Consider the following 24231-nt stretch of genomic DNA (forward strand, 5'->3'; position numbering starts at 1 on the left):
AATGGAATAGACAACAGGTGGAAATTATAGGCAATTAGCAAGACACCCCCAATAAAGGAGTGGTTCTGCAGGTAGTGACCACAGACCACTTCTCAGTTCCTATGCTTCCTGGCTGATGTTTTGGTTACTTTTGAATGCTGGCGGTGCTTTCACTCTAGTGGTAGCATGAGACGGAGTCTACAACCCACACAAGTGGCTCACATCAATGCGAGCTGTGGCAAGAAGGTTTGCTGTGTCTGTCAGCGTAGTGTCCAGAGCATGGAGGCGCTACCAGGAGACAGGCCTGTACATCAGGAGACGTGGAGGAGGCCGTAGGAGGGCAACAACCCAGCAGCAGGACCGCTACCTCCGCCTTTGTGTAAGGAGGAGCACTGCCAGAGCCCTGCAAAATGACCTCCAGCAGGCCACAACTGTGCATGTGTCTGCTCAAACGGTCAGAAACAGACTCCATGAGGGTGGTATGAGGGCCCGACGTCCACAGGTGGGGGTTGTGCTTACAGCCCAACACCGTGCGGGATGTTTGGCATTTGCCAGAGAACACCAAGATTGGCAAATTCGCCACTGGCGCCCTGTGCTCTTCACAGATGAAAGCAGGTTCACACTGAGCACGTGACAGACGTGACAGTCTGGAGACGCCGTGGAGAACGTTCTGCTGCCTGCAACATCCTCCAGCATGACCGGTTTGGCAGTGGGTCAGTCATGGTGTGGGGTGGCATTTCTTTGGGGGGGCCGCACAGCCCTCCATGGGCTCGCCAGAGGTAGCCTGACTGTCATTAGGTACCGAGATGAGATCCTCAGACCCCTTGTGAGACCATATGCTGGTGCGGTTGGCCATGGGTTCCTCCTAATGCAAGACAATGCTAGACCTCATGTGGCTGGAGTGTGTCAGCAGGAAGGCATTGATGCTATGGACTGGCCCGCCCGTTCCCCAGACCTGAATCCAATTGAGCACATCTGGGACATCATGTCTCGCTCCATCCACCAACGCCACGTTGCACCACAGACTGTCCAGGAGTTGGCGGATGATTTAGTCCAGGTCTGGGAGGAGATCCCTCAGGAGACCATCCGCCACCTCATCAGGAGCATGCCCAGGCGTTGTAGGGAGGTCATACAGGCACGTGGAGGCCACACACACTACTGAGCCTCATTTTGACTTGTTTTAAGGACATTTCATCAGTTGGATCAGCCTGTAGTGTGGTTTTCCACTTTAATTTTGAGTGTGACTCCAAATCCAGACCTCCATGGGTTGATAAATTTGATTTCCATTGATCATTTTTGTGTGATTTTGTTGTCAGCACATTCAACTATGTAAAGAAAAAGTATTTAATAAGAATATTTCATTCATTCAGATCTAGGATGTGTTATTTTAGTGTTCCCTTTATTTTTTTGAGCAGTGTATATGTCTTGTTCGATTAAGTTCATATTTAGATCCAAAAACCTCAGTTTACATTGGCGCCATGTTCAGAAATGCCTCCAAAATATCCGGAGAAATTGCAGAGAGCCACGTKAAATAACATAAATACTCATCATAAACTTTGATGAAAGATACATGTTTTACATAGAATTAAAGATACACTTGTTCTTAATGGAGCCGCTGTGTCAGATTTCAAAAAGCTTTACGGCAAAACACAATATTCAATAATCTGAAAACAGCGTTCAGCCACAAAAGCAAGCCATACAGTTACCCACCAAATTGTGCAGTCAACAAAACTCATAAAAAGCATTATAAATCTTCACTTACCTTTGCTGATCTTCGTTGGAATGCACTCCCAGGACTCCCACAAGAAATGTTTGTTTTGTTCGGTAATGTCCATCATTTATGTCCAAATAGCTATTTTTGTAGCGTGTTTGGTAAGCAAATCCAACATCAGGAAGCACGTTCACTAAAAGCTGACAATGTCCAAAAGTTCCGTAACAGTCAGTAGAAACATGTCAAACGATTGATTCAATCAATCTTTAGAATGTTTTTAACATAAATCTTGAATAACTTTCCATCCAGAGAATTACATTGACTTCAGATGAGCGATGGAACAGAGCTCCCTCTCATGTGAACGTGCATGGTCAAAGAATGGTCAGGTCATGGCAGACCTGACTAATTCCCCTCTCATTCGGCCCCCCTTCACAGTAGAGGCATCAGACAAGGTTCTACAGACTGTTGACATCTACTGGAAGCCGTAGGAAGTGCAAACTCATCCATATCCCACTGTGTATTCAATAGGGTCTTGGTTGAAAATCGACCAACCTCAGAATTCCCACTTCCTGTTTGGAATTTTTCTCAGGTTTGCCTGCCATATGAGTTCTGTTATACTCACAGACATCATTCAAACAGTTTTAGAAACTTCAGAGTGTTTTCTATCCTATACTAATAATAATATACATATATTAGCAACTATGACTGAGGAGCAGGCTGTTTACTTTGGGCACCTCTGTGCACCTTTCATCCAAGCTACTCAATACTGCCCCTTCAGCCATAAGAAGTTAAACAAAACTCTGAACACCTCCCCCTTCCAGACCTCCCCCGCCCACCTTACACAGCAGCACCACTCCTGGGGAGAACCCTGTGAACTCACAGCTTTCTGGCAGAGGTTGTCGATGGTGCCCATGTCTCCTCGGCCCACCCTCATGAGGCAGTGCAGGGTGCGTCCCTTGCGGTGGAGGCCGGAGCAATGGGCCTCGATCTCCCCACGGCAGTGTAGCACGATCTCAGGGCTCAGAGAGAAGTCCTCCATCAACATCCTCCTGTAGTCCAACATCTCCCCCTGACACTCACCGCTCACCGTACGACCTGGAACACACACGTCAGGAAAAGTCACATAGGAACTACAAGTGGGGCACTAGAAAGCCATTTCATTCCATTAAGTGGAGAGAAAAATCCTCAAAGTAACAGCAGTGTGACACCGTATGAGAGAAAGACGAATACAGATTGACCAAACAGGTTGACAGGGAGAGACACAGATATAGATTAGGAAGAAGAGACAGCCAGCCTAACCTCTGTGTACGGCAGACTCCAGACAGAGCAGCAGGTAGGAGAGGCGGGCCTCGCGTGCACGGGGCATGTTGGTGTCCACACTGCAGCGGTACTTCCTCAGGTCTGTCTTGCAGGCCTTGGCCAGGGAGTAGCTCACCTTGTAGTCCTGGGTAATCAGCTTCTGACGCGTGGTCAGAGCCTCTCTGCACTGTGGAGGTCAACCAAAACACAGGTCGGGTCACAATCTCCATCTGACTCACTGACTAATAGAATGGAATTACCAGAACAGATATTCCCATTCAATGGTGTTCTCTACATTTTAGACAACCTTGCTGACAAAATGCCTTGCAATAACAGCATTATTCATATGGACAAATGACAAGTAGCAGAAGATATGATTATTTTGGCGATGACTCCGTTCCAACCAGGCTGTAGAGCAGAACACGTACCTTTTCAGACATGGCCTCCTCAAACTTGTGGTTGAAGAGACACTTGTAGACTCTGCCCTCTCCGGCTGGAGTCTAGAAATCAAAGAAAATAGAATTGTGATTCAATGATGAATTCATTTTCACATTCCCAACGTTAGTGACAAAAACACCTTTGCAAGGAGCTTGGATTCAACTCGGATAAAAGTCTGAATTTATCTGACCCCGAATCTCAATATTTAGCCTCTAAAGAAAAGAAAGAGACGAGAAGGGAACAGGAAGAAGGTACTCACATTTTCACAGAAGCGCTCACGGTCCTCCCGGCAGGAAAAGTAGAGGTACCTGTCCAGGTGGAAGTCGTCTGAGGAGAGTTCGGCCACACGCATGATGGCCTTCTTACAGTCAGGCCTGATGGCATGGGCCCCAGGCTGCTCCTCTGCCTCCCTGACCAGACCCTTCTCCAGGCATGCTATCACCTCACCTTGGGAGTGCACGTCCTGAGGGACAGACAGGGTGGCATGGGGACAGTGAGATGGATACGTTCAAGTTGGCTACAGCACTGACAAGCCTTTGTGTACTGATGCGTCTCTGTGTGAGACCAGAAGTGTTAACACCCAGAGTTGCGCTTTGGATCCGATGTTTTTATCAAATATTGTTTTTCAAAGGATTTCTTTTAGCAATTTAATAGAACACACAACCACAAAAACAGTCAGAGAGGGGAGGAAATACACTAGTAAATACAGAGAAGTTAAATATTTTAAAAAAGGACCAACATTTTTTTTTTCTTCCAGCGTCAGTAGTTATTGCCGTTGTGTTGCCCTGACAACTGGCTTTTGATTCCTGAAGGCATGGTCATTAATCATCCTGTAGAAATGAATAATTCAGAGGATGCCAGGATGAAAATATAAATTGTTTAACACTGGGAGTTTTGGGAGCGTGGAAGCTAAATTCGTCATAAATCATGACTGAAGTAGCTAAGTTACTGACTGTAGTGAGTGCAAACTCAGGAGGACTCATAGCCAGGAAAACCACACTGGATCTCAGAGCAGCACAGAGGCAGTAACTCAAGCCTGACTACATTATGCCCAAAGCAGGAAACCTCATGTAGTCATAAGCCATGGTGGAACACAAAGTGTCAAATAAAAAGGAAAACCAAACAAATTAGAAACCAGCACAAACAAAATGGGTATATCCTGCGCCTGTCCGTTTTTTTTGTTACCTCTAGAGACAGAGACCGATTCATACAAATCTAATGCTATATAAAGCCCTCATGACAAATTCCTGATTTAAAACGTGAGCAAGTGTTCCATCTTTACAGATGTGTAGGCTACTGAGTCGCCAGTGAAATGAGTTGAGAGTAGACAGTAAGAAGAGACAGGTGTGTATGAGAGTTAGACAAGGTTAGAGCTATGCCTATAGATGTGGTCCCCTGTAACTCAGCTGTTAAAGCATGGCCAGGATAGTGGGTTCGATTCCTGGGACCAAATGGATGTAAAGCGTCTGCTAAATAGCATGTACTCTGATATATCACAGAGCAATAACAGACAGGCGAGAGAAGGCCACGAGAGCAGTCACCTTCTCGCCGGTGGATATGCTGCCACAGTGCAGGCTGTTGATGTCCTCGCGGCAATTGTCCATGAAGCCACAGATGAGGCGGTAGTCGCTGAACACAATGCTGGTCATCTTGGTGATGTACTGGTTGCACTGGTACTCCGTGATGTTGCCGCGGTGATCCACCAGGCAGGACACCAGGTAGCCCTTTCCTCTCTCCTCCGCCGCACATTCTTTTATCTGAGAGGAAAGAGGGGAAAATTATGGTTAGCGTATGTCACAATATATCTTTCTTACACAATTAGTTTGCATGGGCATCAAAGGCCTGTGCACGTAGGGATTAAGCCAAAACCAATCCATGATTAAAGAATGGAAGAAACTACTATAGGCAGGCCACTTAACTGTAATTGAAGCTTTTCCAGTTGAGCATGGGTGTGTTAGGCCAACTTACAAACGGTGTGTTGGTACTAGGTGTTGCTAGGTGCCAGGGACAGTGACAGCATGAGGACAGGACCTAACGGTAGCGGCAGGTAGCCTAATGGTTAGAGCATTGGGCCAGTAACCGAAAGGTCGCTAGTTCAAATCCCCGAGTCGACAAGGTGAACAATCTGTCAATGTGCCCTGGAGCAATTAGGGTTGCCGTTGATAATGGCTGACCCTGGCCGCTCGCCGAGGGTGTCTCAGGGGGAGTTGGGATATGCAAAAAGCCCATTTCATGCATGTGTATAATACACACACAAGGCCATTGAGGAGAGGATATGTGAAACAGGACAAATAAGCACTCAAATAATAATAATTATTACCTAGTCAGATGCATAAAGCTCTGCAAGCTAGCTATCCAACTTACGTCGGTGATGGTGGTCTTGCACACCTCCACAGCCACAGACTCAAACTTGGGGTCAGTCGTCAGGTTCAGCTTGTAGTTCCACAGGAGCTGGAGAAAGAAGACATTAAACAAGTCTATTGATAGCTCAGAGAAAACAGTACAGGTCCACTGAGTGGGAAATGGAAGCAGGGGTGTGATAGCAGGTCAGACCACAAGTGGGGCTAACAACGCTGTATTAAATCGTTATTCACATTCAGTTACACAAATTGAAAGGACGGTTTAATGATGTGAGGGAGGGAGTTCAAAACACTTACATGGTTGCAGTCAGCAGCGATCTCGGTTTCCTGGAGAGAAAAAAAGGGTCAAATTATGATTCGAACCGTAAAGAGAAGCAGGAAAATGCTGGGCAGTGAGCAATTAAGAGCACAAGGCCAAACAAACACAGTGATGCAGCACTTCAGTTGTCAGTTAGTGTGGAGTAGAGAAGAGCTGAACACAACACTTAGCCACCAGTAAGATGTAATGACTCAACAACTTGTAGGGCTGTAGAAACATACGAGTGTCACCTGTCAATATCAGTCCCATTTCACTTTATACCGTTAGTGGGCCTATAGCTACTGTCCTGACTGAGCCCACCTCCTAAATTATCACAAGGCCATTGAGGAGAGGAATGTCTGCATGCCTCTCCTTAGCACCTCTCAGGCCAGGCTGACTGATGTATGGCCTCCCTATGGGAGCTGAGCCGCAGGAGACTGACTGTAAGCAATGCAGTCCTGTCCAACTAAGCACTAATCATCGCTATAGTGTTAAAATAACACTCTACAAAATGGCCTACTACAATCTACAGGAGGGCAGTGCCACATGGAAGCCAAATCTTGTGGTAGCATTTGAAATAATGTCACTATTTGAATATCATGCATTTTTCCCCCAGTCAAAATAAAAATACTTTGATTAAACTTTGGAACTGATTTGTTGTGCAACTTGGGAGGTGCCACTCTGCTTGCAGCAGTTCGGGGGATGGGCAGAGGTCAGTGTGTGRGTTTGACGAGCGAGCATACGGACTCTTGCTAGTTAGACAAACTTGTAGACGCCATATATCATCATCATCCCATCTGGTAGTGCCCGTCTAATGCATCAAATCGATGGAAAGAAACTAGCTAAGATAGCCAGCTATGTTAGCCAGCTAGCTAACGTTAGGCTAATTGAGGCTACTGTATTTTGCTGTGCTTCCCGTCCTTATCTACAGCAAATCCATTCAGATTCCACAGCCTACCTGATGGTTGCTCGTTGTAGCGGACTCCTCATTTAGCTAACTAAAAATCTGAAATCGAGGCTCTGTTCCAGGGCCTTCCTATTCATTTGCTTGAAATCTATGGATATACATGCACTTCATACGCCTTCCACTAGATGTCAACAGGCAGTGGGAGGTGGAATGGGGTGTCTAGCTTGATCTGAGGTCGAACAAGAGCTCTTGGAATGACGTGACCACTATTTCCTTTGTCTACCAAGGCGCGGGAAGGACATCAGCATTGGCTTCTGAAAAGCGTTCGGTATAGACGGCTAATATCTCCGGCTTTGATTTTATTTGATACATGTGATAATATCATCGTAAAGTATGTTTTTTCAATATAGTTTTATCAGATTATTCAACGTTTAATCGGGAGTTTTGGAGTTTTCCGTTCTCTGCGTTAGGTGAAGATGGACATCTTCGCGSCACTTGGCTAGCTAAGGTTGCTAATTCGACAGGAGAAGAGGACATTCTAAAACCAAACAACGATTTATTCTGGACAAAGGACTCCTTGTACAAGATTCTGATGGAAGCTCAGCAAAAGTAAGAACCATTTATGATGTTATTTCGTATTTCTGTGGAAAATGTTTAGTCGTATTTTCCTTCCTTTTTGCGGGCGCTATCTCGCTATAACGTAAGCTGTTTGTTATGGTAAAGTTATTTTTTTAAATCTAACACGGCGATTGCATTAAGAACTAGTGTATCTTTCATTTGCTGTCCAACATGTATTTTTTAGTAAAGTTTATGATGAGTTCTTTGATTAGATTAGGTGACTGTCCAAAATTCCTCCGGAGATTCTGGTGAATCGATGCTACATATTCACAATGTATAACCACGGTTTGCAGCTCAAAATATGCACATTMTCGAACAAAACATAAGTGTWTTGTATAACCTGATGTTATAGGACTGTCATCTGATGAAGTTGGTCAAGGTTGGTGATTAATTTTATATCTTTTGCTGTTTTTTTGCGATCGCTACCTTTGCGGTGAATGAATGCGGTTGTGTGTTTGGCTATTGTGGTAAGCTAATATAATGCTATATTGTGTTTTCGATGTAAAACACTTAAAAAATCTGAAATATTGGCTGGATTCACAAGATGTTTATCTTTCATTTGCTGTACACCATGTATTTTTCATAAATGTTTTATGATGAGTATTTTAGGTATTTCACGTTGCTCTCTGTAATTATTCTTGCTGCTTCGGTGCTATTTGTGATTGTAGCTGCAATGTAAAACTATGATTTATACCTCAAATATGCACAGTTTCGAACAAAACATAGATTTATTGTATAACATGTTATAAGACTCATCTGATGAAGTTGTTTCTTGGTTAGTGACTAATTATATCTCTATTTGGTCGGTTTTGTGATAGCTACCTATGCGGTAGAAAAATTGTGAAAATATACGGTTGAGTCTTTTGCTATTGTGGTTAGCTAATAGAAATACATAGTGTTTTCGCAGTAAAACATTTTAAAAATCGGAAATGATGGCTAGATTCACAAGATGTGTATCTTTCATTTGCTGTATTGGACTTGTGATTTCATGATATTTATATGCTAGTATTTACTTGTGGCGCTATGCTAGGCTATGCTAGTCAGCTTTTTTACTGATGAGGATGCTCCCGGATCAGGGATGGTGATGAAGTAGAGGTTAAATTCATTTTAAAAAGTTAGCTTATTAACAGTGAAACTTTTTTTGTGGGATACACAAGGCAATTCTAGATCTTGTGGCATATTTTGGTTAAACGATCCCCAATTCAATGGAATTGCAACCTTCTGCATGCACAGTGCATTCTTCCATCACATGTACAGCTGATTCTCCAGATCTTGCACCCTAATGAGATGCTATTGAGCTAAGGACTACATGCTTTCTGATAAGTTTTGATCACAATACTGGGTGGGTTGAACATATTTTATATGACATTTTTTTGTTAACTAGAAAATAGTAGCCTAGAGCAAAGTGTGTTTTAAATCATTTCTAACTTCCTAACAATTTCTGCTAGTTAGTTTTTGCTACCATGTGGGTTTTAGCTTGCTTAAGCCTGCTAACTGAGTGGTAATTCACTTGTTTCCATACACGTTTTATTTTAAAACATGTATCTTACAAAAGGAGTTGTTTAATCTAACTGCTTAACCATTTATCTGTACTTGGAATTGTATTTGTTTTTTGTTTTTTTACAAGAAAATGCCACGGGCACTATCTGATGTGTGGAGACATTTCACTGCAGAAGGAAAATGTAGTTGGAAAAGCTGTGTACATTTGCAAATACTGTGCCAAATCATGTGAAAAACGCAACAAAGATGCAGAATCATCTGGTCTAAAGTTCCCTCAGAGCTCACAATAAGCTACCTCTGACAAAAGTCCCTCTACTTCTATTCGAGGTGAAAATGATGAATCAGACACCTTATCGATAGCAACAGCTCATGGTCCTCCTGGAATCAAGTTGACTCAATGGAGGAACGTAGTCAGAGAAATGCTGATGAATGTCTTGCTCGAGCTGTGTATGCAACTGGTTCACCTCTGATGCTCACAGGCAATGTGRATTGGAAGAGATTTCTGAATGTTCTTCACCCAGCATACACCCCTCCAACCAGACATGCTTTATCTACTCATTTGCTGGATACAGAGTTCAAGTGAAGGTCAAGCAAATCATAGAGAAAGCAGACTGTATTGCAATCATCTCTGATGGGTGGTTGAACGATCTTTGGCAAGGAATAATTAACTACATCATCTCCAACCCTCAACCAGTATTCTACAAGAGCACAGACACAAGGGACAACAGACACAGAGGTCACTTCATTGCAGATGGGCTGAAGGCAATAATCAATGACCTTGGACCACAGAAGGTATACTTGCACTGGTGACAGACAATGCTGCGAACATGAAGGTTGCTTGGTCTAAAGTAGAGGAGTCCTACCCTCACATCACACCCATTGGCTGTGTTGCTCATGCATCTAATCTGCTTCTCAAGGACATCATGGCACTGAAAACAATGGATACACTCTACAAGAAACGGTTAGGTATGTGAAGGGTCATCAAGTTATAGCAGCAAAGTGAGAAGAATAAGAGCACCACATTGAAGCTGCCCAGCAACACCCGTTTTTTATTTATTTCACCTTTATTTAACCAGGTAGGCTAGTTGAGAACAAGTTCTCATTTACAACTGTGACCTGGCCAAAATAAAGCAAAGCAGTTRGACACATGGAATAAACAAACATTGTCAATAATAGGGTAGGGGAAAAAGTATATATACAGTGTGTGCAAAAGAGGTTAAGATAAGCGAGGTAAAGGCAATAAATAGGCCATGGTGGCGAGGTAATTACAATATAGCAATTAAACATTGGAGTGATAGATGTGCAAAAGATGAATGTGCAAGTAGAGATACTGGGGTGCAAAGGAGCAAGATAAATAAATAAATACAGTATGGGGATGAGGTAGATTGGATGGGGTATTTACAGATGGGCTATGTACAGGTGCAGTGATCTGTGAGCTGCTCTGACAGCTGGTGCTTAAAGTTACTGAGGGAGATATGAGTCTCCAGCTTCAGTGATTTTTGCAGTTCGTTCCAGTCATTGGCAGCAGAGAACTGGAAGGAGAGGCGGCCAACGGAGGAATTGGCTTTGGGGGTGACCAGTGAAATATACCTGCTGGAGCGCGTGCTACGGGTGGGTGCTATGGTGACCAGTGAGCTGAGACAAGGCGGAGCTTTACCTAGCAGAGACTTGTAGATGACCTGGAGCCAGTGGGTTTGGCGACAAGTATGAAGCGAGGGCCAGCCAACGAGAGCGTACAGGTCGCAGGGATGGGTAGTATATGGGGCTTTGGTGACAAAACGGATGGCACTGTGATTACTCAGCAAATTGGATGCAGTCTGAGTGTTGGAGGCTATTTTGTAAATTACATCGCCGAAATCGAGGATCGGTGGATGGTCAGTTTTACGACGGTATGTTTGGCAGCATGAGTGAAGGAGGCTTTGTTGCGAAATAGGTAGCCGATTCCAGATTTAATTTTGGATTGGAGATGCTTAATGTGAGTCTGGAAGGAGAGTTTACAGTCTAACCAGACACCTAGGTATTTGTAGTTGTCAACCTAGGTATTTGTAGTTGTCCACATATTCTAAGTCAGAACAGGGCAGCGATCAGTTGAAGKGCATGCATTTAGTTCTACTTGCATTTAAGAGCAGTTGGAGGCCACGGAAGGAGAGTTGTATGGCATTGAAGCGCGTCTGAAGGTTAGATAAGTGTCCAAAGAAGGGCCAGAAGTATACAGAATGGTGTCGTCTGCGTAGAGGTGGATCAGAGAATCATCAGCAGCAAGAGCAACATCATTGATGTATACAGAGAAATGTCGGCCCGAGAATTGAACCCTGTGGCACCCCCAGACTGCCAGAGGTTCGGAKAACAGGCCCTCCGATTTGACACACTGAACTCATTCAGAGAAGTAGTTGGTGAACCAGACGAGGCAGTCATTTGAGAAACCAAGGCTGTTGAGTCTGCCGATAAGAATGTGGCGATTGACAGAGTCGAAAGCCTTGGCCAGGTCAATGAATACAGCTGCACAGTAATGTCTCTTATCGATGGCGGTTATGATACCGTTTAGGACCTTGAGCGTGGCTGAGGTGCACCCATGACCAGCTCTGAAACCAGATTGCATAGTGGAGAAGGTARGGTGGGATTCGAAATGGTCGGTAATCTGTTTGTTAACTTGGCTTTCGAAGACCTTAGAAAGACAGGTCTCCCGGGTGGCGCAGTGGTCTAGGGCACTGCATCGCAGTGCTAGCTGCGCCACCAGAGTCTCTGGGTTCGCGCCCAGGCTGGGCTGGGTTCGCGCCCAGGCTCTGTCGCAGCCGGCCGCAACCGGGAGATCCGTGGGGCGACGCACAATTGGCATAGCGTCGTCCAGGTTAGGGAGGGTTTGGCCGGTAGGGAGGGTTTGGCCGGTAGGGATATCCTTGTCTCAGTATGTAAAAAATAAAATAAAAAAAAGAATGTTATAAAATGTATGCACTCTACTGTAAGTCGCTCTGGATAAGAGCGTCTGCTCTTGGCCGGTAGGGATATCCTGCAGGCCAAACCCTCCCTACCGGCCAAACCCTCCCTAACCCGGACGACGCTATGCCAATTGTGCGTCGCCCCACGGATCTCCCGGTTGCGGCCGGCGGCGCTGCTGCAGGCCAGCAGCATAGCACCCTGCATACCACTGCTGGCTTGCTTCTGAAGCTAAGCAGGGTTGGTCCTGGTCAGTCCCTGGATGGGAGACCAGGTGCTGCTGGAAGTGGTGTTGGAGGGCCAGTAGGAGGCACTCTTTCCTCTGGTCTAAACAAAGATCCCAATGCCCCAGGGCAGTGATTGGGGACACTGCTCTGTGTAGGGTGCCGTCTTTCGGATGGGACGTTAAACGGGTGTCCTGACTCTCTGAGGTCATTAAAGATCCCATGGCACTTATCGTAAGAGTAGGGGTGTTAACCCCGGTGTCCTGGCTAAATTCCCAATCTGGCCCTCAACCATCACGGTCACCTAATAATCCCCAGTTTACAATTGGCTCATTCATCCCCCTCCTCTCCCCTGTAACTATTCCCCAGGTCGTTGCTGCAAATGAGAACGTGTTCTCAGTCAACTTACCTGGTAAAATAACGGTAAAATATTTAAAAAAAAATATATATAAAAAAATCCTTGTCTCAGTATGTAAAAAATGTAATAAAATGTATGCACTCTACTGTAAGTCGCTCTGGATAAGAGCGTCTGCTAAATGACTAAAATGTAAATGTAAATATAGGTCTGTAGCAGTTTGGGTCTAGAGTGTCACCCCCTTTGAAGAAGGGGATGACCGCGGCAGCTTTCCAATCTTTGGGAATCTCAGACGATATGAAAGAGGTTGAAAAAGCTAGTAATAGGGGTTGCAACAATTTCGGCAGATAATTTTAGAAAGAGGGTCCAGATTGTCTAGCCCGGCTGATTTGTAGGGGTCCATATTTTGCAGCTCTTTCAGAACATCAGCTATCTGGATTTAGGTGAAGGAGAAATGGGGGGGGGGTGCAGGGCTGTTGACCGGGGTAGGGGTAGCTGGGTGGAAAGCATGGCCAGCTGTAGAAAAATGCTTATTGAAATTCTCAATTATAGTGGATTTATCGGTGGTGACATTGTTTCCTAGCCTCATTGCAGTGGGCAGCTGGGAGGAGGTGCTCTTATTCTCCATGGACTTTAGTGTCCCAGAACTTTGTGTTTGTGCTGCAGGATGCAAATTTCTGTTTGAAAAAGCTAGCCTTTGCATATTGGTTCCTAACTTCCTTGTAAAGTTGCATATCGCGGGGGCTATTTGATGCTAATGCAGTACGCCACAGGATGTTTTTGTGCTGGTCAAGGGCAGACAGGTCTGGAGTGAACCAAGGGCTATATCTGTTCCTGGTTCTCCATTTTTTGAATGGGGCATGCTTATTTAAGATGGTGAGGAAAACACTTTTAAAGAATAACCAGGCATCCTCTATTGACGGGATGAGTTCAATATCCTTCCAGGATACCCGGGCCAGGTCGATTAGAAAGGCCTGCTCGCTGAAGTGTGTTTTAGGGAGCGTTTGACCGTGATGAGGGGTGGTCGCTTGACCGCAGACCCATTACGGATGCAGGCAATGAGGCAGTGATCGCTGAGATCTTGGTTGAAGACAGCAGAGGTGTATTTGGAGGGCAAGTTAGTTAGGATGATATCTATGAGGGTGCCCGTGTTTACAGATTTGGGGTTGTACCTGGTAGGTTCATTGATCGTTTGTGTGAGATTGAGGGCATCAAGCTTAGATTGTAGGATGGCCGGGGAGTTATGCATGTCCCAGTTTAGGTCACCTAGCAGCACGAGCTCTGATGATATGGGGTGGGGCGATCAATTCACATATGGTGTCCAGGGCACAGCTGGGGGCAGAGGGTGGTCTATAGCAAGCAGCAACGGTGAGAGACTTGTTTCTGGAGAGGTGGCTTTTTAAAAGAAGAAGTTCAAATTGTTTGGGTACAGACCTTGATAGTAAGACAGCCTGCAGGGTTCTAACTCCGCCCCCTTTGGCAGTTCTATCTTGTCGGGAAATGTTATAGTTAGGGGATGGAAATTTCAGGGTTTTTGGTGGTCTTCCTAAGCTAGGATTCAGACACGGCTAGGACATCCGGGTTGGCAGTGTGCTAAAGCAGTGAATAAAACAAACTTAGGGAGGAGGCTTCTAATGTTAACTTCTCTAGGGTAGGGGGCAGCATTTTCACGTTTGGATGAAAAGCATACCCAAATTCAACTGCCAATTACTCATCCCCAGGAGATAATATATGCATATTATTATTAGATTTGGATAGAAAACACTCAAGTTTCTAAAACTGTTTGAATCATGTCTGTGAGTAAAACATAACTTATTTAGCAGGCGAAACCCCAGAGGACAAACTATTCAGATTTCTTTTTTTTGAGGTCACTGTCTTTTCAATGAGTTTATTGGGAAACCAGATTTCTAAGCGAATTGCTTGCAGTTCCTACGGCTTCCACTGGATGTAAACAGTCTTGAGAAAGGTTATTCCTTGAGGTTGAGGTTATTCCTTTGTGTAATGAAGAAATACGGCCATCTTGAAGTCGAGGCACTCCAGGTGTCCTGGACATGCGCTTCAATCAAACAGAAGGCATGCTACATATCATTTTAATCCTGTATTGAACACATATCATTCCGTCTTCAATTTATCGATTATTAACGTWAAAAAATACTTAGTTGTATTACAAAAAGTAGTTTGACATTTTTTGGCAACTGTTACAGGTAACCCTTGAGATATTTTGTCGTCACGTTTGGAACCGGTCTTTTTCTGGATCAAACGCGCCAAATAAATGGACATATATAGACGGAATTAATCGAACAAAAAGGACAATTTGTGATGTTTATGGAACATATTGGAGTGCCAACAACAGAAGCTCGTCAAAGGTAAGGCATGGATTATATTTTTATTTCTGTGTTTTGTGTCGCGCCTGCTGGGTTGAAATTTCTCTCTATGCTCAGATAATAGCATCGTATGCTTTCGCTGAAAAGCCTATTTGAATTCTGACATGTTGGCTGGATTCACAACCAGTGTAGTTTGGTAATTTGGTATCTTTCATGTGTGATTTAATGAAAGTTTGATTTTATAGTAATTTTCATAGTAAATCATTTTAATTAGGCGCTCTGCATTTTCTCAGGCTTTTTGCCAAGTGATACAGTAGCGTCTTGCCTAAACTCAGATTTTTGGATATAAATATGAACTTTACCGAACAAAAAATACATMTATTGTGTAACATGAAGTCCTATGAGTGTCATCTGATGAAGATTATCAAAGGTTAGTGATTCATTTTATCTCCATTTACGCATTTTGTTACTGCTCTCTTTAGCTGGAAAAATGGCTGTCTTTTTCTGCGACTTGGCTCATACCTAACAATCGTTTGGTGTGCTTTCGTCGTAAAACCTTTTTGAAAATCGGACACTTTGGCTGGATTTACAACAAGTGTAGCTTTACAATGGTGTAAAATACTTGTACGCTTGAGGAATTACAATTATGGGATTTCTGTTMTTTTGAATTTGGCGCCCTGCAGTTTCACTGGCTGTTGACGAGGTGGGACGCTACCGTCCCACATACCCTAGAGAGGTTAACATGCATGAAACCAAGGCTTTTACGGTTACAGAAGTCAACAAATGAGAGCACCTGGGAAATAGGAGTGGAGCTAGGCACTGCAAGGCCTAACCTCTACATCACCAGAGGAACAGAGGAGGAGTAGGATAAGGGTATGGCTAAAGGCTATAAGAACTGGTCGTCTAGTACGTTTGGAACAGAGTAAAAGGAGCAGGTTTCTGGGCGCGATAGAATAGATTCAAGGCATAATGTACAGACAAAGGTATGGTAGGATGTGAATAGTGGAGGTAAACCTAGGCATTGAGTGACGATGAGATATTGGCTCTAGAAATATCATTTAAACCAGGTGATGTCACCGCATGTGTGGGAGGTGGAACTAAAGGGTTAGCTAATGCATACTGAGCAGGGCTAGAGGCTCTACAGTGAAATAAGACAATCACTAACCAGAACAGCAATGGACAAGGCATATTGACATTAGGGAGAGGCATGCATAGCCGAGTGATCATAGGGATCCAGTGAGTAGTTAGGCTGGCTAGAGACACAGCTGACGGGGCTAGCAAGCTATCAGAAGGGCCATAGAGGGATGTCGCAACGGAAGAAGTCTTATAGCCTCCATGTGCGGAGCCTCCTCGTGCGGTTACGTCGGCAGACCATTCGTGATGGATTAGTAGTGTTCTGTGTAGTAAAGGGGGTCCAGTCCAATTGGCAAAAATAGGTATAGTGGCCCAAGAAATTGGCCAATGGATCTCTTCAGCCAACAGTCCTATATGCTCTAGACAGCTAGCGGGCCGCGGCTAGCAGATGGGCATTCAGGGGACGTCGCGACGTTGTAGCCAGTTGAAGAACCCCCTCGGGCAGATTACGTCGGTAGTCCAGTCGTGAAGGATTGGTGGGGCCCCGAACCGGCAGTTAAAGGGGTCCAGGCCAATTGGCAAAATAGGTATTGTAGCCCAGGAGTGGCTGATGGACCTCTTCAGCTAGCTAGCTGCGATGATCCAGGTGAAAAGGTTCAGAGCTTGCGGTAGGAATCCGGGGATATGGAGAGAAAATAAGTCAGGTATGCTCTGGTTTGAATCGCGTCGTGCAAACTGGCGAGAGTTTTCCGAGCTTAAGGTTAGCTGACTACTAGTTAGTTGGCTAGCTTCTGTTGGGGTTCCAGTTCAAAAGTAAAGAAAAATACTTTCGAAAAAAGCAGATACACAGCACATTGGGTGAGGCGGGTTGCAGGAGAGTATTCTGAAGTTCAGGTTTAGAAAAATATAAAAAAGATATGCGAAGAAAAAAGATACATACATGGGACACGACAAGACGAGGACAAAGACGRCTGACTGCGACGCCATCTTGGATAGAGTTCTATCCGTTGGGGTGGTGTTGTCATCATGTTTGACAGTCTCCTGGATGGGAAATAGTCTCTCCAAGAAATGGCCATAATCACAGTATGCCGATATGAACAGCCCCATCAAGAGGATCCTCCTGGATGATGTATTTTGGGAGAGAGTGGTAAGCAGCCTGAAACCTATAGCAGTAGCCATTGCACGGATTGAGGGAGACAATGCCATCCTGTCTGATGTTTAGACTCTGCTTGCAGATGTAAGAGAAGAAATCCGTACTGCCCTGCTCACTTCACTGTTTCTCCAAGCAGAGGAAACTGCAGTTCTGAAATACATCAAAAAGCATGAAGACTTCTGCCTGAAGCCCATACACGCCACAGCGTACATGTTGGACCCCATGTATGCTGGCAAGAGCATCCTGTCTGGTGCAGAGATCAACAAGGCTTATGGTGTCATCACTACCATGTCTCGCCACCTTGGCCTGGATGAGGTCATGGTTCTTGGCAGTCTGGCGAAGAACACTTCCAAGCAAGGGCTTTGGGGTGGAGATGCAATATGGCAGTTGTGCCAACATATATATCTCATCAGCCACCTGGTGGAAGGGACTTTGTGGGTCTGAGGTTCTTTCCCGTTGCCGCCATCATCCCCCAAATCCCACCAACATCAGCCGCCTCAGAGCGCAACTGGTCCTTGTTTGGGAACACACACCAAAGCACGGAACAGGCTGACCAATACAACGATTGAACAATTGGTGGCCATTCGGGCAAATTTGAGGCTTTTTGAGCCTGACAACGAGCCATCCTCAACAAGGTTGGAAAGTGACAGTGAATATGAGGCCTCAGAGTCTGATGTTCAAGAGGTGGACAATGAGGAGGTCCAGGGAGAAGACATGGAAGCCTGAGAGGAAGACAGTCTAGAAACTAAAGCTTTGGTTATCATTTTACAGATGTTGAAAATATTTTGGGAGATGCGATGGATCATTGGGGATCATTCAATATTCCCTTTTGTTGTTCAGTGAAATCATTCCATGTGAAGAGTCAACTCACTAATTAAAGTTAAATTCGTAACCAAGTAGTTTTTATTTTTATTTCTATTGGTAGGATTGAATCATTTGCAATTACATCTACTTATGGCAAGGTACATGTTTATGTTTGTCTTCATATGATATGGTAAATATATCCAATGCAAAAAACTACATTTAAATGGTATTAATATAAATTTGCATATAGTACCGTTAATTCCCACAGAAWGTTTCCACCTCTGAATATTCCCCAAAATGTGGAACCCTAATACAGACTACAAGTTTTCACAAACTGCATTTAATCTCCCTCTGTAAAGCTGGTAAAGTGACAACCAATTCACCCCACGTAGAATCCTCTTTCTCATCTATCTACCCCTGGCAGAGATCAACTGTGAAGTAATGTGTGCGAGGAGAGCTTGAGTACCGTTATCATGCTAATCACACATTAGCTCTGCGGTCCATCTGCTATCTTCAGTTGCTGCAGCATGTTCTTTGTCTCACCCATTCATAAGGAGTGATTCACACCCTCACTAGCAGAGCAAAGTCAGAGAGCACCGATAAAAACACTGACACATTGTGCCTAAACTGTCTAAGTAAATAGTAGGCTACACCTAACCCACAGTTTTGGGGATAGGATAAATGGAGCAGCCACGACACCATATATGTAGGCTATACTGACACCCAGGCGAATGAAATTTCAAATCAAAATGTTTTGTCACATGCTTTGTTAACAGGCGTATACCAACAGTGAAATGCAAACTTACAGGCCTTTTCCAAAATTGCAGATTTTTTTTAAATATATTTGTTAAATCAAAATATATTTTATATTGATTCTTCAAAGTAGACACCCTTTGCCTTGACAGCTTGGCATTCTCTCAACCAGCTTCACCAGGGATGCTTTTCCAACAGTGTTGAAGGAGTTCCCACATATGCTGAGCACTTGTTGACTGCTTTTCCTTCACTCTGCAGTCTAACTCATCCCAAACCATCTCAATTGGGTTGAGGCCAGGTGATTGTGGAGGCCAGGTCATCTGATGCAGCACTCCACTCTCCTTGGTCAAATATCCCTTACGCAGCCTGGAGTTGTGTTGGGTCATTGTCCTGTTGAAAAACATATTGAGTGGGCCTAAACCCAAACCAGATCGTGCAAGAATGCTGTGGTAGCCATGCTGGTTAGGTGTGCCTTGAATTCTAAATAAATCACTGACAGTGTCACCAGCAAAGCACCCCCACATCATCACACTAACTCTTCCATGCTTCACGGTGGGAACCACACATGCAGAGATCATCCTTTCATGTACTCTGTCTCACAAAGACAGCGGTTAGAACCAAAAATCTCAAATTTGGACTCGGACCAAAAGGACAGATTAGACTGGTGGTAATGTCCATTGSTCYTGTTTCTTGGCCCAAGCAAGTCCCTTCTTATTGGTGTCCTTTAGAAGTGGTTTCTTTGCAGCAATTTGACCATGAAGACCTGATTCACGCAGTCTCCTCTGAACAGTTGATGTTAAGATGTCTGTACTTTTTATTTGGGCTGCAATCTGAGGTGCAGTTAATTGCTGATTTCTGAGGTTGGTAACTCCAATGAACTTATTCTCTGCAGCAGAGGTAACTCTGGGTCTTCCATTCCTGTGGCGGTCCTCGTGAGAGGCAGTTTCATCATAGCGGTTTTTGTAACTGCACTTGAACTTGAAGTTCTTGAAATTTTCCGTATTGACTAACCATGTCTTAAAGTATTGATGGAGTGTCATTTCTCTTTGCTTATTTGAGCTGTTCTTGCCATAATATGGACTTGGTCTTTCACCAAATAGGGCCATTTTCTTTATATCACCCCTACCTTGTCCTTACAACTGATTGGCTCACACGCATTAAGAAAAGAAACTCCACAAATGTACTTTTACCAAGGCACACCTGTTAATTGCAATGCATTCCAGGTGACTACCTCTCACGAAGCTGCTTGAGAGAATGCCAAGAGTGTGCAAAGCTGTCGGAGGCAAAGGGTGGCCACTTTGAGATTTTGATTGAACATTTTTGGGGGTTAGTACATGATTCCATGAGTTATTTCATTGTATTGATGTCTTCACTACTATTCTTCAATGTAGAAAACAGTAAAAAATAAATTAAAACCCTTGAATGAGTAGGTGTGTCCAAATGTTTGACTGGTAGTATTAATGCTGCAATAGTTTGTGTCGGGGGCCTAGGGTCAGTCTGTTATATTTGGAGTATTTCTCCTGTCTTATCCGGTGTCCTTTGTGAATTTAAGTATGCTCTATCTTTCTCGGAGGACCTGAGCCCTAGGACCATGCCTCAGGACTACCTGGCCTGATGKCTCCTTGCTGTCCCCAGTCCACCTGGTCGTGCTGCTGCTCCAGATTCAACTGTTCTGCTTGCGGCTCTGGAACCCTGACCTGTTCACCAGACGTGCTACCTGTCCCAGACCTGCTGTTTTCAACTCTCTATAGACAGCAGGAGCGGTAGAGATACTCTGAATGATCGGCTATGAAAAGCCAACTGACATTTACTCCTAAGGTGCTGACCTGTTGCACCATCTACAACCACTGTGATTATTATTATTTGACCCTGCTGGTCATCTATGAACATTTGAACATCTTGGCCGTGTTCTGTTATAATCTCCACCCAGCACAGCCAGAAGAGGACTGGCCACCCCTCATGGCCTGGTTCCTATCTAGGTTTCTTCCTAGGTTCTGGCCTTTCTAGGGAGTTTTTCCTAGCCACCGTGCTTCTACACCTGCATTGCCTGCTGTTTGGGGTTTTAGGCTGGGTTTCTGTACAGCACTTTGTGACATCAGCTGATGTAAGGGCTTTATAAATACATTTGATTGATTGACTGGTATAGTATGTGTGAGTATGTGGGTAGAGTCCAGTGTGTGCAGAGAGTCAAAAAGAGTTAGTGCAAAAATGGTCATTGCAGATAGTCTGGGTAGCTATTTTAACTAGGGATGCACAATATACATTAAAAAATAAATAATTATTAAATAAATGCCAACATTGGTATCGGCCGATGTCTAGTTTAACGCCGATGTGCAAAACTGACGTGCATACCTATATAACGTAGGTACATGACGTAACAGCACGTAAAATGTTGCGCTATATGTGCAACACAGCATTACTAAACTAGCCCACAATGTCTGCTATGTGGATCGAGCAGTCAACAAAACAAAATTTCAGCGAGATAACTCAAAGGCAAAATCCACTAAAGCCAAGATAATGGAATTCATTGCCCTTGACAATCTACCATTCTCTGTCGTGGGTGATGTTGGCTTTCACCGACTGGTCGAGCACCGGTACACACTAACGTTACCAAGTGGGCTATTTTTCAGATGTTGCCCTACCAGAGTTACACAGTAATAGTGTCACTGCTATTAGCTTCACGACGAACGCCGTTTGGGTCTTCGCATGTCAAACTTTTTTTTTTTTTTAGGGCCTCCCTCTGACACAGTGATGTACATGGTCGTACGCACTACAGTACCCTCTGTAGCGCTTTGCGGTCGGATGCCGAGCAGTTGCCATACCAAGCGGTGATGCAGCCAGTCAAGATGCTCAGTGCAGCTGTAGAACTGAGGATCTGAGGGCTCATGCCAAATATTTTCATCCTCCTGTATTGGTGTGTTTGGACCATGATAGGTTCTTAGTGATGTGGACACAAAGGAACTTGAAGCGCTCGACCCGCTCTACTACAGTCCCATTGATGTGAATGGTGGCGTGCTCGACCCCCCCCCCTTTCCTGTAGTCCACGATAAGCTCCTTTGTTTTGCTGACGTTGAGGGATAGGCTGTTGTCCTGGCACCACACTGCCAGGTCTCGGACCTCTCTATAGGCTATCTCATCGTCGTTGGTGATCAGGCCCACCACCGGTGTCATCTGCAAACTTGGTGTTGGAGTCATGCACATCCACGCAGTCGTGGGTGAACAGAGAGTACAGGAGGGGACTAAGCACGCACCCCTCCAGGGCCCCCCGTGTTGAGGGTCAGCGTGACGGATGCGTTGTTGCTTACCCTCACCACGTGGGGACTGCCTGTCAGGAAGTCCAAGATCCAGTTGCATAGGCAGGCGTTTAGTCCCAGGGACCTTAGCTTAGTGATGAGTTTGTTGGGTCAATGAACAGCATTCTCACATTGACTGGACAAAAGGAGCAGCTAAGGCCAGTGTGGAGTGCAATAGAGATTGGATCATCTGTGGATCCGTTTGGGCGGTATACGAATTGGAGTGGGTCCAGGGTTTCTGGGATGATTTTGTTTGTGAGCCATGACCAGGCTTTCAAAGCATTTCATGGCTACATTTATGAGTGCCATGGGGCGATAGTCATTTAGACAGGTCACCTTGGCATTCTTGGGCACAGATCTAAATCTCAGAAATAAAATGTTTGCTTTTAACCAATGCAGCCACAGCTTCTCTGTGCTGTTGTAAARCAGTCTACTAAATATCAGTCACTTTTGGACCAAATCTGTGGGGGGAATCACAAAGCAATGCCATGGTCAGTGTTGTGTGGGTACATCAGGCAAAAATCTCAAATTGTATATTTTTCCTCCCTCTGACATTTTCTCACTCACACACAATGTACATACATCACTGACGGGCCATTAATGTCACCTCCKTTCAGAGACAGCTCCCTCGAGACCCTCACTCCAGATGTCGCTCTTTATATCCACACTCATTTCCCAAACTGCATGGATGCAAGTTAATGTTAAACCCATAAATATCACGTCATCTCTCAAAGACTGTCTTGTCTGAAGCATATCGGAGTGAAGGCGGCTCTCCCTCTATAGGGCATGGAAATCGACACCGCACAAGATCAGCCATCATGACTTCATTTTATGGAATCATCAATACCAGACAGACAGCTTCTGGAGCAAATCTGAACTTGTCATTGCATTTGCAGTTGAAGTCGGAAGTTTACATACACCTTAACCAAATACATTTAAACTCAGTTTCACACAATTCCTGACATTTATTCCTAGTAAGAATTCCCTGTCTTAGTTCAGTTAGGATCACCACTATTTTAAGAATGTGAAATGTCAGAATAATAGTAGATTGAATTATTTCTTTCTTTCATCACATTCCCAGTGGGTCAGAAGTTTACATACACTCAAAAATAGAACTGTTTGGCCATAATGACCATCGTTATGTTTGGAGGAAAAAGGGGGAGGCTTGCAAGCTGAAGAACACCATCCCAACCGTGAAGCACGGGGGTGGCAGCATCATGTTGTGGTGGTGCTTTGCTGCAGGAGGGACTGGTGCACTTCACAAAATAGATGGCAAATGATGTGGATATATTGAAGCAACATCTCAAGACATCAGTCGGGAAGTTAAAGCTTGGTTGCAAATGGGTCTTCCAAATGGACAATGACTCCAAGCATACTTCCAAAGTTGTGGCAAAATGGTTTAAGGACAANTTAAGGACAACAAAGTCAAGGTATTGGAGTGGCCATCACAAAGCCCTGACCTCAATCCCATAGACAATGTGGGCAGAACTGAAAAAGCGTGTGCGAGCAAGGAGGCCTACAAACCTGACTCAGTTACACCAGCTCTGTCAGGAGGAATGGGCCAAAATTCACCCAACTTATTGTGTGAAGCTTGTGGAAGGTTACCTGAAACGTTTGACCTAAGTTAAACAATTTAAAGGCAATGCTACCAAATACTAATTGAGTGTATGTAAACTTCTGACCCACTGGGAATGTGATGAAAGAAATAATAGCGGAAATAAATAATTCAATCTACTATTATTCTGACATTTCACATTCTTAAAATCAAGTGGTGATCCTAACTGACCTAAGACAGGGAATCTTTACTAGGAATAAATGTCAGGAATTGTGAAAAACTGAGTTTAAATGTATTTGGTTAACCTCTCTGGGGTAGGTGGGACGCAATCGTCCCACCTGGCCAATAGCCAGGGAAAATACAGAGCGCCATATTCAAATAAAATGATATAAAAATCAAACTTTCATTAAATCACACATGTAAGATACCAAATTAAAGCTACACTCGTTGTGAATCCAGCCAACATGTCAGATTTCAAAAAGGCTTTTCTGACGAAAGCATAAGATGCTTTTATCTGATGATAGCACAACAGTAAACAAATAGAGTAGCATATTTCAACACTGCAGGCACGACACAAAATGCAGAAAAAAATATATAACTCATGCCTTACCTTTGACGAACCTCTTTTGTTGGGACTCCAATATGTCCCATA

General features: G+C 44.3%; 1 protein-coding gene across 2 annotated transcripts in view; it reads right to left on the bottom strand.

Moving 5' to 3' along the window:
* Positions 1 to 24231, bottom strand: part of LOC111972009 (Golgi apparatus protein 1) — a 42292-nt gene that overhangs the window by 12767 nt on the left and 5294 nt on the right. For both annotated transcript variants that reach the window (XM_023998833.2, XM_023998834.2), the window contains exons 2-8: positions 6085 to 6114; positions 5792 to 5878; positions 4969 to 5184; positions 3687 to 3890; positions 3418 to 3489; positions 2990 to 3176; positions 2571 to 2785 (exon numbers count right to left, since the gene is read on the bottom strand). In XM_023998833.2, the coding sequence (XP_023854601.1) occupies positions 2571 to 2785; positions 2990 to 3176; positions 3418 to 3489; positions 3687 to 3890; positions 4969 to 5184; positions 5792 to 5878; positions 6085 to 6114 (1011 nt within the window). The remainder of the gene's footprint in view (positions 1 to 2570; positions 2786 to 2989; positions 3177 to 3417; positions 3490 to 3686; positions 3891 to 4968; positions 5185 to 5791; positions 5879 to 6084; positions 6115 to 24231) is intronic.

This window comes from Salvelinus sp. IW2-2015, linkage group LG13 (genome assembly GCF_002910315.2).
Source record: "Salvelinus sp. IW2-2015 linkage group LG13, ASM291031v2, whole genome shotgun sequence".
NCBI classification, from domain to species: domain Eukaryota; kingdom Metazoa; phylum Chordata; class Actinopteri; order Salmoniformes; family Salmonidae; genus Salvelinus; species Salvelinus sp. IW2-2015.